The sequence below is a fragment of the Bison bison genome, unplaced genomic scaffold (genome assembly GCF_000754665.1).
Source record: "Bison bison bison isolate TAMUID 2011002044 unplaced genomic scaffold, Bison_UMD1.0 scf7180017864518, whole genome shotgun sequence".
NCBI classification, from domain to species: Eukaryota; Metazoa; Chordata; class Mammalia; order Artiodactyla; family Bovidae; genus Bison; species Bison bison.
In genome coordinates, this window is record NW_011495071.1 from 17,585,200 (window position 1) to 17,600,856 (window position 15,657).

Genomic DNA, 15,657 nt, shown 5'->3' on the forward strand with positions numbered 1-15,657 from the left:
AACATTACCTATTGTCTGCTAAACAATTCTGTCATGTATTTGCAAATGATTTCCAGAGCTTCAGAAAAATAGATATGGAAACAATGCTAGTTCCCATGCAAGAAAGCATGAGACCAACTAATGCCAGCAAACAAGAGGTAGGGCCAGAAATTCTAGCGGCAGTCATGCATCAATTTGGAAAACATTTATCAGCTGGCCAGTGTGCCAAGCCTTGGTGAGGCCGTGGGAATACAGAGATAGCTGCAGCCTAGCTTCCAGCCTCTTTGCAGAATCTTGCAGGGGAACAGGGATTTAACACATAAGGGCTATAAAGAGTGAAAAGAACTAGAGTTAAAAAAACAAATATTGTATATTAATGTGTATATACATAGAGGCTTCCCTTGTGGCTCAGGCGGTAAAGCGTCTGCCTGTAATCCGGGAGACCCAGGTTCGATCTCTGGGTCGGGAAGTTCACCTGGCGAATACTTGCAGGGCAGGAATAGAGGCGCAGACATAGAGAACAGACATGCAGACACTGCGGGGGAAGGAGAGGGCGGGGCGAACTGAGGGAGTAGCGTTGACAAGTATGCATCACTGTGTGTAAAGCAGCTAGCTGGTGGGAACCTGCTGTGCGGCACAGGAAGCTCAGCTCAGTGCTGTGATGACCTAGAGGGGTGGGACTGGGGGGTGATGGGAGCTTCAGGAGGGAGGGTATGTATGTATACATATGGCTGTTTCATGTTGTACGGTAGAAACTAACACAACATTAAAAAAAAATTACACTTTTTTTTTTTTTAAAGGGAGATATACCAAGTATCCGAGAGCTCAGAGATGGGGTAGGGGGCACAGAATCTAGATGGGATGAAAGTAAGACATGAGTATCAGGAAGCAGAGGCAATGGTATGTGCAGGGCTGAACCCTGGAGGTTGAGGATCTGTGAGACAATAAACCTGGTGTGATCCCTGGAATGACCCAGAAGGGATTTTAGGGAACCAAGTAGTGAACGTATGTCTGTCTCTCATACACTTCTGCCCTGGAGCTACAAGAGATGCTGAATAGAGAAAATGGCATGAACCACAGGTGTTTTGATCCTTGCTCATAGCCATCTACTGGCTCCATGCCTTTTGTCACATTTCTAATTCGCTCAGTGTTACCTTGCCTGTAACATGGGAATGATAATAGTGCCTACCTCAGGGGATGGGTCTGAGACTGACAGGAAATTAATACAGTTACTTATTTTTGTGACAACTATTTACTGAGCACCTGCTGTGTGGCAGACGCTGAACCCAACACTGGTGATGCAGTTGTGACACAGACAGTCCCTGTTCTTATGAAACTTACAGCCTGGAGGGAGAGAATGGAAGTAAATGAAGCACCAGATCTGTTAGTACCCGGAGGTGACAGTCGTGGTTTCTTCCACCTGCTCATTCCTGGAGGTGTAGAGCATTTGTCAAGGTACAGTTTGAATCCCCTTTTCAGTGAAGCTGTTGTGTGGGAGGAGGTCACTAAGCCAGTAATTGAGTCCAGCCAAACTGCCAACAGCCACATGGAACAGAATTTTGCTTTTATTTACTGAGTATTATGTGCCCGCTGAAATTTTCCATTTTACATTATAGTCAATCATATTACAGTGAAGACAGAATTAAAGAAGGCTGTCTCTCCCCTTATTTGGTAGAGGCTCACAGACAGCTGGTGAGTTATACCTAGGACGAGACGTCTGCCACATCTACAGCGGGACAGAGTTTGTGATTCACTAGACACAGAAACATAGAAAGGGCTCTAGGCTGCAGGCTCAGAAGGAAGAGACGCTGATTAAGTCCAGGCACTGTGTTGGGCATTTACACATAGCTTACCTCATCTGATACTCAAAACAGTCTTTATCAGGCCAATTTCAAAGACAGAGGAACTAAGCGAAAAAAGTGAAAGTGCTAGTCACCCAGTCGTATCTGACGCCTTGTGACCCCGTGGACTGCAGTTCACCGGGCACCTCTGTTCATGGACTTCTCCAACCAAGAATACTAGAGTGGGTTGCCATTCCCTTCTCCAGGGGATCTTCTCAACCCAGGGATCGAATCCATGTTCCCTGCATTGCAGGCAGATTCTTCATCATCTGAGCCACAGGGGAAGCCCTAAGAAGAACTAAGGTTCAGGGAAATTAAGTTGACTTCTTTTCTAAGCTGGTAGAGGCAGAATTTGAGCCCGGGTCTGCAAACTCCCAAACCCATGATCTTTGCAGACACCCACTGTACATTCTAAATAGAAAAGCGAAGCTAGAATTGGAAGAACAATGAGATACGCGGTCCTTTTGGAGGAGGAAGATGAGCCTAAAAATAGCGATGCTTCTTACTGTCATTAATAAACTGTGTGCCCACCTCTGATACTGTGAAATTCTAAATGGCCACCTGTAGAAAGAGAACAGCTGATACATATATGGGTATGTGTGCACACTTAAAATCTGGAAGGAAATATACCCAAATGCTAATAATGGTTATCTCTAGATTATAAAATGACCTATTTTATCATATAAATAAGATAAAATAGTTTATCTTTATTTTATAAATGACTTATTTTATCTTATTTAGCTTCTTTATGCTCTGTATTTGGAGAAGGCAATGGCATCCCACTCCAGTACTCTTGCCTGGAAAATCCCATGGATGGAGGAGCCTGGAAGGCTGCAGTCCATGGGGTCGCTAAGAGTTGGACACGACTGAGCGACTTCACTTTCACTTTTCACTTTCATGCATTGGAGAAGGAAATGGCAACCCACTCCAGTGTTCTTGCCTGGAAAATCCCAGGGACAGGGGAGCCTAGTGGGCTGCCGTCTATGGGGTTGCACAGAGTTGGACACGACTGAAGTGACTTAGCAGCAGCAGCAGCATGCTCTGTGTTTATCATTTCTATAATTTCCATCACAAAACAAAGGTGTGCTCTGTTGAAAGGAATGATGTTCAAGTTCTGATCAGGCATCTGGTCAGGTTCCCAGACTCAGGACTTGCCCATTTAGAAGGAAATTACCTTTTGTCCTTTCTGGTATCAGGGATCAGGGACCAGGGCCACGGCAGCCTGAGGACCAATATCTGGCCCAGGCACTCACATGCCACACTGCGTCTCATCTTTTTTACAAATGATTTTAAATAGAATTGAAAAAAGAAAAACCAAGTGTTGAAGAAGAGGTCATGACACTGTTTTTTAAATATGTCCTTTTGATGTTTTTTTTTTAGGATCACAGCTCACAGAGGCATCTTACACCCAGTAAGTTCCTGAAGGGAAGGGGCCAGTATACCATGTCATCCATCCTCTGGTTCGTTCATTCATTCATTTGAAAAAACATTTACTGTGCCTTCACTGGGCTCTATACATTTGTCAAAGTAGCTACAGGGAACGACTACAGCAAGTTTTAAAACAGAGGAAAGAGTGCTCTGTCAACAATTAGGTCTTTACCCAAATGCGCTTCTTCTTAGTATCTCACCCGAGCCACCATTTTAAATGGCATCTATCCATTCCAATAGTTTTCCCCATTACACTTTTTACCTAACACATAAGTATTTATGTTGTATATTGTCTCTAATTCCCTTATACTAAATTATAAATTCTAAGTATGTACTGAGTTCTACATTTGGTTAGGTGCTTTTCTACTTTAAACTAGTTGAGGGCAGGAATGAAATATTGTTCACTACAACCAAAAATTAAGTATTTTAAATGTAACAAATGTCTAGCACTTATTGTTTCTTCATATGAATTTTCTAAAACAAAATTTAGTGTTGGAAAGTAATAAACATGAAACATGGTCTAAACTTCAAAAAAAAAAAGAGAGGAAAAAGTAGAGTGGTTTTCACACAAACCCCTGACATTCACCCCTTGTCCACCTGCAAATTTCAACCACCCAAAGAGACAACTCAAAAGTTACTGTCTCAAGAAGACAGAAGACACAGACATGGCCAAGAGGCACATAAAAAGATGCTCAACATCACTAATTATTAGAGAAATGCAAATCAAAACTGCAATGAGGTATCCCCTCGCACCAGTCAGAAAGGTCATCATCAAAACATCTACAAATAACAAATACTGGAGAGGATGTGGGGAAAAGAGAACAATTCTACACTATTGGTGGGAAAGTAAATTGGTGCAGTCACTGTGGAGAACAGTAGGGAGGTTCCCTAAAAAACTAAAGATAGAGTTAACATACGATCCTGCAATCCCACTCCTGGGCATATATCTGAAAAGGATGGAAACTCTAATTAAAAAAAAAAAAAGCACCTCAATATTCATAGCAGGACTATTTATAATAGCCACGACATGGAAGCAACCTAAGTGTCCATCAACAGATGAATGAAGAAAGAAGGAAGATGTGGTATGCACACACAGACACATGAATATTATTCAGCCATAAAAAAACATGAAATAATGGCATTTGCAGCAACATGGATGGACCTAGAGATTACCTAGAGATTACCATCCTAAGTTAGGTAACTCGGACAAAGACAAATATCATATGATGTCACTTACATGTGGAATCAACATAAATGATGCAAATGAACTTATTTACAAAACAGAAACAGACTAATAGACATAGAAAAAACCTTCTGGTTACCAAAGGAAAAAAGGGGGAGGGATAAGCTAGGAGTTTGGGATTAATACACACTACTATATATAAAATATAGCTATAGCACAGGGAACTATATTTGATATCTTGTAGTAACATACAGTGGAGAAGAATCTGAAAAAGAATATATATACCTGAATCACGCTGCTGTACACCTGAAACTAACACATAATAAATCAACTGTATTTCAATTAAAAAAAGTTTCCATCTCTATAAATATCCTTTCTCTTCTCCCAAATTAGCACTCACTCCTTGCTTCCTACAAATGATTGCTTTCTTATTTGCACACATGCAGCAATTGTAATAGTATGTGCAATATAGTTCTTTCTGTACAAGTCTCTTTATGTTACAGGGAAGAAATGATAGCATTTCCCTAGAGTAGACAGATGAGATCACCCCTGCTACTGCTAAGTCACTTCAGTCGTGTCCGACTCTGTGCGACACCATAGACAGCAGCCTACTAGGCTCCTCTGTCCCTGGGACTCTCCAGGCAAGAACACTGGAGTGGGTTGCCATTTCCTTCTCCAATACATGAAAGTGAAAATGAAGTCGCTCAGTCCCGACTCTTAGCGACACCAAGGACTGCAGCCTACCAGGCTCCTCCGTCCATGGGATTTTCCAGGCAAGAGTACTGGAGTGGGGTGCCATTGCCTTCTCCAGAGATCACCCCTATATCCAAGGAAATAAATATCTAGGCTCTCACTGTTTGTGCTCTAACACTGTACCTAACCTACCAAGGTTGAGAAGTTCTACTGGAGATCCTGACCTCCTAACTAACACTATGTACTAGGCCTTAATTATTCATCTCAATATGCTCAGGGCCTAGTAAGTTGCTGTTTACATAGCTGGTAATCAATGCTTTTATTAGCTCATCTCACCTAATATTTATTGAATGTCCACCATGTGCCAGGCACAGTGCTAGTAAAAGAAATACACTAGTGAACAAAATAGATAAGGTCATCCCTACAATTTGGTGGGACGGAGCAATATTAAACAAATAATCTTACAAATACATAAGCTGTAATAACCACTGTGAAGGAAAAGTAGAGTGCTCTGCATGCTATGGAAATATTTGAATAAACAAATGAAGGAAAGTATTGCACATTTTATATGGTAATATTCATTCACCAGAAAGGTATACTCTACAGGAAAAGAAAAAATATTGTGGGCTCTCTGAGGACAGATTAAGAATCCCATAAGACAATCTAACTCCCCCGTTCATGCTCCTGTGATAATAGCCTGAGATCCTATCTCATGAATGACTCATTCTGAACTTATGGGCAACTAAAAACCCTAAGATACATATGTTGTTTGTTTAATGTGCTACCATAAATCCGAATCACTCTTCTCATACAGCTACAATAGGTTATTTGGATCTAAGCAGGTAACTTGCTGTGTTTCTCCATTAGCTTTTCATCTTGCTAGATTTAGTCTCTCAGTTTGACCTGCCCAAATACTGTCATGCCCAATCCTGATGTGGGAATATTATGTGTCTCTTCACATCAGTGGCTATGGCTACTCTGATGTAATGTTCAAATTCAGGTTGTTGAAGAGAATGCTGAGTGAAAATTTGGGTGAGGCTGAGAGGCAGAAAGCACCTTTGAAATATACATCAAAAACATAAAAATGTCCATATCCTTTGCACTTCTGGGAATCTCTTCTAGTAAACCAATATCAAATAAGGAAAAAAGTTTTATTCAAGAAAATAATTTTTCTCCATTGTTTATAGCAGTGAATAGTGATTTAAAAATTCTAATCTTATATGGGTCACAATTAAGCTTAGGTGAGTGTAACAAGAGGACATTTTCTTATAAACTAAGAGAGAATTCCTAAAAACAGGCTTGCAATAGCATTTTATTTTCAGAAAAGTGTGTTGAATACTCATTGAGCTTCTTACATGGCTCAGAACTCATCAGGCACTAATAAGTATTTATTGTTAATAAAGAGATGATGAAAACATTTTATAAACAGGTGATTAAGAATGGAACATAATTAGTTATCAGAAAATATTTGATTGTATGGTGTTGATAAAGAATATTAGGCACACATTCCTTTTTAAAACGAGGCTTTCTTCCTTTGACTGGCAGCCTATTCCATTAACTAGTTGATGCATACAGGACTTTAAACTAAAGCAATGGCATTACAAATGAGCAGCTTGAATTTTAGTATAAATATGGCACTTAAAATTCTGTCTAATTGAAGTGCCCACTCTGTGAGGGGCTCAGGATGAGGTGCTGGGGTACAGTAGCAAACAAGACCGGCAAAAATCCCTGCCTAGTGGGGCTTACAGCTTAGTGGAAGGGGGCAGGTGATACTCAAGTCAACAAGTAAAATAGATGGTACATCAGGTGGCCAGAAAGGCAGTGGAGTGGAGAGGGATAGGGGATTCAGCCAGGGATAGAAGGGGGAGTGAAGTTCCAAAGAGAGTGATGGGGCGCCCCCCTCTCCCTCCCGGGAAAGGGACGTCTGAGCAGAGAGCCCTGAAGGAGGAGGGAGAAAGTGCTGGGCAGTTGGCTGGGCCATGAACATTCCAGGAAGCAACTTGCTTTGAGCAATACGATTTTAAAGGATTGGGGTTTGACTTCTGTACAGGCAGTCCAGCCGCCGCATTCCTTGTCACTTTCAATTAACCGTGAGTACACCCAGCTAGCTCATCACAAAGGTTCCCATGTCTCTCCCTTCTGGCGGCCAGGGACAGATACCCTCAGCGGTGCCAAAACTGCCACGCTGGACCAGCCGCCGCTGGAAGCAGAGGAGCAGCCCCGCCCCCTTCTCCTCGGCCTCCAGGGTGGCGGTGGGAGCGCTGTAACCCTTAGCCTTCCTCTCCCGACAGCCCCATTCTCTCCCTACTAAGTCTAAAGGGGCATTAATGTTTGCTTTAAAGTTTCTTTTGTACCTAGTGAATCTGTGCGCTGAGTAAGGGCTCTCATTGAGAAGCAAAATCATCACCTCTTAGAGTCACTTTTAGAACTAAGAATGTCATTTCCACCAGATGTAAAGGATATTAGGATTTCATCATTGATATTCAGTCCTTAAAGCTGTCATATTTGGAGTGAGGGTGTTAACAAAGAAGTACTTCTAAATATTTGTTAATTGCTATGTGTATATATATAATTATATCAGCATTTGTAGTTTCTGATCATCTACTCATGTCCCCACTGATGACTTGCTGACTTCCTGTCATGCCTGTTGATATAAAGCACAGTGACAAGGAGGATGCTATAAGTTCCATTAGGGTAGGATGATGTCTGTTTTTCTCACTGCTGTATCTCCAGTGCCTACCTTAGTGCCTGGCACAAAGGAGACACTCAATAAATGCTGATCAATAAATGAATGACTTTAAAGATGACAGCTTTGATACAGAGAGAAAATACTTTCATGCTAGAGTGGAAGGGGGCAAGTACAGAGACCACGATGTCTGAAGCAGGAGAGGCAAGATGACATGAGCTATGATTTCTCCCTAACCTCCAAGATACTGGGCACCCAAGTGAACGTGCAAGGCAGGGCAGGGGTGGGGAGATGAATGGGAGAAAACCTCTAAAAGAGGATCCCTTCCCCACCCCCTTAAGATGTTAGATTCCTTTGGTCAATTTACTTAGTCCCTTGGAGACTTGGTTTCATCATCTGGAAAATGGGTACAACAATCCTGACTTCACAGGGTTGCTATGAGAGCTAAGTAGGATAAGGAATATAAAGCTCTTGACATAGAGCCTACTGCCATTAAAAAGTTGTTATGACTCTCATTTACCAAGGTTTGAATCCCAGCTTTATTGCTTAGAGCTGAATGGTCTTAAGAAAGTTACTGGAATCCCTCTGTTGCCACAATTTTCTCATCTGTGAAAAACAGGATAATAATGCTTATCTTGTGGTGTTACTCTGAGGATTAAATCAGTTAAAACATGTAAACCACTTAGAACAGTATCTGGCATGCAAGCATTATTATTGTATGTGAGGCGTTTTTCCTATATGTTTCCAACTTTGATGTTGTTAAGGCTCAAACAACAGATTTGTTGATGTGATGATGGAGTTCTTGCTGGACAGGTTGTATCCTCGTCTCATTTCAACATTAGTTCTCAAACTCGAGTTTGCACTGGATTCATCCTGAAGGCTTGCTGAAACACAAGCTGTGGGGGCCCCACCCTCAGAGCTTCTAATTCAGAAAGTCTGAGTGGGGCTTGAGATTTTTTTTATTTCTAACAAGTTCCCAGATGATGCTGATGCTGGTGGTCCAAAGACCACACTTGGAGAACCACTGTGATATAAAGAAAGGATATTAGAAGCTCTAAGAGAAGAAGGAAAGATGAATACATAGAGAGTTCTGAAACAATCCCCAATTGGAATGAGTTATGGGCACTAGTAGAAAGAACAATTTGTTCATTTATTCATTCAACAGATATTTTCTTACTGCCCAATGTGAGCAGGGCCCTGTATTCACCAACTGGTTTCCAGGACCAAGATTAAGCCAAGCAGAAACAACAGTGAGTTGGAGAAGACTGTCAATTTGCTGAATTAAAATAACATCAAGGAAAGAAACCATGTCCCCACTGGCCTAACTCCGGCATTATTTAGTGTGTGCATGTGTATCAGAATGTACACAAAATTTACCATTTTGACCATTTTTAAGTATACAGTTCATGGGATTAAGTACATTCAATATGTTATACTAGCATCAACACCATCTATCTCCAGAACGTTTTTCATCTTCCCTAATTGAAACTCCACACATTTTCATCAATAATTCCCTATTTCCCTTTCTCTCACATCTCCTGGCAACCACCATTCTACTTTCTGTTTCTATAAACTTGATGATGAAGCTCATATAAGTGACATCAGACAGTATCTGTCATTTTGTGCCTACTTATTTCATTTAGCATAATGTCAAGGGTCATCCGTATTATAGCATATGTCAGAATGTCCTTTTTTAAAGGTGAATAATATTTCACTGTATGTATACACCACATTTTGTTTATCCATTCATCCACCAATGGATATTTAGATTGTTTCTGCCTTTTGGCTGTCATTAATATTGCTGCTATGAACATGAGTGTGCACATAGCTGTTCAAGTCCCTGCTTTCAACTCTTTTGGGGAATATATTTCTAAGCTTCATTTTAAAGCAGATAAATTTTGTTTTAGTAAATATTAAGATCACATTTCCCATCTCCCACCTCCCCCCCTCCTTTTCCCTTCTTAGAACTTGATCCCTCCTGACACTCAGGTGCCTAGATCTCTCAGCTGCCCCAATCTGATAAATCATTCACACCTCCAAGAACAAGGAAGATACATCTTAGTGCTCTTGTGGGCTGAATGCACGCATGAATCTTCCTTTCTCTATAATGACAACCTTGCTGATGCATTGTCCAAACACACCTATGCCAGGAGCATGGCCAGGACTATAAGGAAGACATTTAGTCACTGGAATCAGACATGTGATAGAGAAGCCTGACCTTACTACTTACTAACCATTTAGGCAAGGGATTTAATTTCTCAAATTTCAATTTCCTGATCTGTGAAATAGGTGTAATAGTTTGGATCTACTTGGTTGCTGATAGAATCAAACTAAGATAAGGTAAAGTAAGATAAACTGAGATAAGGTAAAGCACTTAACCAAGTGGCTGGCATATGGTAAGTACCCAACAAATACAGACTGTATCTGAGTAATTCCTTCAGATACATTCCAAAACAGTTCCTGCCATCTATATCTACAGAAGGACATTACAATGAGCATGGAATTAATGGTCCCACTCAGCCACAAGCCCAGATTCCTAAACACAGGACATTGTCTTTTTTTTTAAATCACAGGATTCAAAATTACAACCTGCCCATAAGGGGTTAAAGATATCTTTGGACAAGGAAGATATTTTGGGTGCTCCATGGAACCCACAAATTGTACCAGAATCCCCAGCAGCCAGCTATGGGTGTAAGTATTCTTCCTCCGTTGTTGTTTTTTTTTCCCCTCTGAGTTTGCAAATGCCAGATAAAAATGGATTCCAGAACAATGGAAATTTGAGATGAGAAACGGTTACAGCAGATTTGGCCAGGCCTCCTCCTAGGATGGCCCCAGTCCTTCTGGGACGTGTTCTGACAACTCGTTGGCCTCTTTCTAAGCCTCTGAAAAGGGGGTGATGTTCCCGCCACTTCCCTTGGAAGAATGTTGCACAGTGAAATATGACTCACTGTCAGGGCCCTTGCCTTTGAGATTCCCTTTCTTCTCCTGACCCACTTTCGTCTTGCTGCGCCCTTTTGTACAAAGTCAAATGAGGCCTCCTTTGGAGGAGGCTGCTCTGTGAGGACTGACATTTAAAGACCATTACCACCTCTTCAACTCGGCCCTGTTCATTTAGCCAAGCAAAGCATGTTTAATTCTTTTAATCTTCCCTCATAAATCAATCTCTTCGTTCCCTTAATAGTCCTTCTCCTGTGCTTTGAACTCCCTCCAGTCTGGTCATCCTAAGCTCTTGTTCCGTTTACACTTGAGAATTGCCAGTCAAGAAGCGGCTGCACAGGAAAAACAGCCGGATCCTCGCCAGGGTTCTGGAAGTTCTCAGCACACTGGACTGTCTGCTGCCCAAGGCACCATGAGCCCCAGAAGAGCCCTGCCTGGAGGCCAAGCCCCACGGCCTTAAGGGAGACTTGAGGCGTCTGCTGCGCACCCTGTTATGGGTCTTTCCGTGGCCCTGGCCCACCCGGCCAATGGTCAAGGGAATTGCACAAAAAGCCTGTTCAGATACCCGTCCCGCTCCTTTCCATCAGCCTCCACAGCACACTCACCTTGCAGCTGGCCTCAACCTACTACAGCGATGGAGGACTCTGGGTAAGCCCAGAAGCGTTCTTACCTGGAAGGTCCCAGCATGGTCTTCCTCTTTATCACCCTCTCTGTTTTCTTTGAGGGCGATTAAGGTGAATCCTCTGAAATAGGAGGGAGGGGCAGCTGAAAGCGTCACTGCAAGATAAGAAGAAAGCAGATGATAAGGACAAGAATCAGCTGTCTTCCATTTGTCAAATGGATAAATGTGAGCCCTCATCAGCATCCCAGACCTGTGGGCTGCAAGGGCAGGTGATAGCGGGAAAGGCTCATTTTGTAGAGTGATGAACTTTCACCCTCGCCACCCAGCCCCCTCTCACATTTCAGAACCTGCTGAAACACCTGAACTGTGATCTTCCTTGGGAATTGTTGAATCAACCAAGCCTGAGATGAACGCTCTTAGTAACCACAATTTGATAAAAATAGTACATGGTCAGCAACTCGTCTTGACAGTTCTCTAATGTTATATACTTCCATAGATTGGCCCAAGACAGACTCAGCTGCTTGCAGCATAAACTCCTTATCAGTTCAGTTTAGTCACTCAGTCCTGTCTTACTCTTTGCGACCCCATGAACTGCAGCACACCAGGCCTCCCTGTCCATCACCAACTCTCGGAGTATACTCAAAATCATGTCCATCGAGTCAGTGATGCCATCCAACTATCTCATATTCTGTCGTCCCCTTCTCCTCCCACCTTCAATCTTTCCCAGCATCAGGGTCTTTTCCAATGAGTCAGTTCTTCGCATCAGGTGGCCAAAATATTGGAGTTTCAGCTTTAGCATCTCCTTTAGGAGATATTCATCTCCTTTAGGATGGACTGGTTGGATCTCCTTGTAGTCCAAGTTTCTCTCAAGAGTCTTCTCCAACACCACAGTTCAAAAGCAAAAGTTCATATCACAGTTCAAAATTCTTTGGCGCTCAGCTGTCTTTATAGTCGAACTCTTACATCCATACATGACTATTGGAAAAAACATAGCTTTGACTATGTGGACCTTTGTCAGCAAAGTAATGTCTCTGTTTTTTAATATGCTGTCTAGGTTGGTCATAGCTTTTCTTCCAAGGAGCAGGCGTCTTTTAATTTCATGGCTTTAGTCACCATTTGCAGTGATTTTGAAGCCCAAAGAAATGAAGTCTGTCACTGTTTCCACTGTTTCCCCATCTATTTCCCATGAAGTGATGGGACCAGATGCCATGATCTTCGTTTTCTGAATGTTGAGCTTTAAGCCAACTTTTTCACTCTCCTCTTTCACTTTCATCAAGAGGCTCTTTAGTTCATTTTTGCTTTCTGCCATTAGGGTAATATCATCTGCATATCTGAGGTTATTGATATTTCTCCTGGCAATCTTGATTCCAGCATGTGCTTCACCCAGCCCAGCATTTCTCATGATGTACTCTGCTTCTGCTGCTGCTGCTGCGTCGCGTCAGTCGTGTCTGACTCTGTGTGACCCCATAGACGGCAGCCCACCAGGCTCCCCCGTCCCTGGGATTCTCCAGGCAAGAACACTGGAGTGGGTTGCCATTTCCTTCTCCAGTGCATGAAAGTGAAAAGTGAAAGTGAAGTCGCTCAGTTGAGTCTGACTCTTCGCGACCCCATGGACTGCAGCCTTCCAGGCTCCTCCATCCATGGGATTTCCCAGGCAAGAGTACTGAAGTGGGGTGCCATTGCCTTCTCCGGATGTACTCTGCATATAAGTTAAATAAGCAGGGTGACAATATACAGTCTTGACGTACTCCTTTCCAATCTGTTGTTCCATGTCCAGTTCTAACTGTTGCTTCCTGATCTGCATACAGATTTCTCAAAAGGCAGGTCAGGTGGTCTGGTATTCCCATCTCTTTAAGAATTTCCCACAGTTTGTAGCAATCCACACAGTCAAAGGCTTTGGCATAGTCAATAAAGCAGAAGTAGATGTTTTTCTGGAACTCTCTTGCTTTTTCAATGATCCAACAGATGTTGGCAATTTGATCTCTGTTTCCTCTGCCCTTTCTAAATCCAGTTTGAACATCTGGAAGTCACAGTTCATGTATTGTTGAAGCCTGGCTTGGAGAATTTAGAGCATTACTTTACCAGTGTGTGAGATGAGTGCAGTTGTGTGGTAGTTTGAACATTCTTTGGCATTGCCTTTCTTTGGGATTGGAATGAAAACTGAGGATGTGGCAAAACACATCTATTTCTTGTGGGCACTCAGCGGGAACATATTCCCAGCCTCCCTTGCAGTTTGTTCTGCTTGTGTCCCAGTCCTGCTGGTGGAAAACATGGACAGACAGGATGAATGCCACTTCCTGCCTGGCCCCTCCAAATTTTCTACATGATTCTCCATCCTTCTTTTCCCATCTCTGCCTGCTGCATGCAGGGGAATCCAGCAGAGGACCCTGATACCCCAGGAGAAGGATTGGAGCCACAAGATGGAAGGAACCTAGGTTTCTGAATAACCACAAAGATTGGCTACTAATGTCTATAAAAGGTCAGATAGAAAGTAAGGAAGAAAGGTTGAGGGGAAAAAAAGACATAATGAAGTAGAGAAGAGCAAAAAATGTGGGGTGCTAAGCAATGGCACCCAGAAACTGATGACTTTGATGTCAAGAGAAAGAACTGAGATCTCTGAGGGATAGACAGATAGCCCCACAGCAGTCTGAGGTTATCTAGGTTAGGGTGGTGGGCCTTCAAAGCCAACCTACACACTTCTGAAGGAAGGGGAACAGAGAGTAAGAGGCAGACAATAAAGGGGCTGTGCCCATATCACCTCAAATTCCTTTGTGCCCTGGTACGTGGCCCTGGCACTGATGAGCCTTTGCTTCCAGAGGCTGGCTCATTCCTGAAGGACCAGCCTCAGGGCACTGGAGTTTCTCTGCCAAACACGAAAGACCCAGCTCCCTTGCATCAGGTGATGATTCTGAGGACGTGACATCTCTAAATAGCCCTGCAGGATCAGAGCTCACCCGGGGTCACAGCCAGGTGAGGTTTCTTCCTCCCCTGTCCCAGGTCCCTAACCCTTTATTGGCTTCCCCTGGGAGTACTTCCTTTAAGAGTCACTTGCACCCCAATCATCCCCTGAGGATTTGTTCTGGGTTAAATTGTGTCCTTCTAAAATGTATATTATAAGCCTAACCTCAGGTTTCTGGAAATGTGACCATTTTTGGAAATAGGGTCTTTGCAGATGTAATTAGTCAAGATGAGATCATAATACTGGATTAAGGTGACCCTAAGTCCAAGTGCGTTGGTCCAAGTGCCTATGGCCAATGTCCTTAGACAAAGAGATGCAGAGACACACAGGGAAGAATGACAAGTGATGACAGAAGCAGAGATGGGAGTGAGGCGCCTGCAAGCCAGTGAACGGCAAGGACTGCCGCCAGAGGCTAGGAGAGGCATGAAGAAACTCCTTGGAGCCTCCAAAAGGAAACAGCTCTGACAGCACCTTGAGTTCAGAATTTTCGCCTTGAGAACTGTGAGCAAATATATTTCTGTTGTTTTAAGCCACCGGTTTATGGTACTATACATGGGAACCCTAGGAAATGAATAATACCTGCTTCTGAGGAACCCAACCTAAGCTAGACACGCAGTCTCTGCTGCACAGTCAGTGACTTCAGGCTGCAGCTCAAACTCCATAGACTGATGGGCCCACAGACTCTGTCTCTCCGGGAAGCTCCACCAACCATATTTCCATTCCCTGCTACACCACATTTCAGTCCTGGGACTCTCTCACTGGCAGTTTCCTGAAAAGCCATCATTTCATCCTACAGTATTATTTTTTTCCACTTGGCTATTCATACACCTGGAATGTTCCATCTCCTCCATTCCTGGCAAACTTCTTTAGAAATCAGCTAAATTTTCTTCTTTTTTGTAATGTTTCCTTTGACTGCCCCATCAAGACCTGGGTGCTCTTTTCCCTTGGATCTTGTTAAAATTCCAATTGGGAAAGGAGTAAGCTAAGAAAGCTAAGATCATGGCATCTGGTCCCATCACTTCATGGCAAATAGATGGGGAAACAGTGGAAACAGTGACAGACTTCATTTCTTTGGGCTCCAAAATCACTGCAGATGGTGACTGAAGCCATGAAATTAAAAAATGCTTGTTCCTTGGAAGAAAAGCTATGACCAACCTAGACAGCATATTAAAAAGCAGAGACATTACTTTACTGACAAAGGTCCAAATAGTCAAAACTATGGTTTTTCCAGTTGTCATATATGGATGTGAGAGTTGGACCGTAAAGAAAGCTGAGCGCTAAAGAATTGATGCTTTTGAACTGTGGTGTTGGAGAAGACTCTTGAGAGTC

At 42.8% G+C, this 15,657-nt stretch overlaps 1 protein-coding gene across 1 annotated transcript in view; it reads right to left on the reverse strand.

Annotated features, from left to right (window-relative positions):
- SPON1 (spondin 1, extracellular matrix protein) overlaps positions 1-15,657 on the reverse strand; it is a 320,335-nt gene that overhangs the window by 287,839 nt on the left and 16,839 nt on the right. Inside the window, exon 2 of the mRNA XM_010830576.1 lies at positions 11,418-11,524. Within this exon, the coding sequence (XP_010828878.1) occupies positions 11,418-11,524 (107 nt within the window). The remainder of the gene's footprint in view (positions 1-11,417; positions 11,525-15,657) is intronic.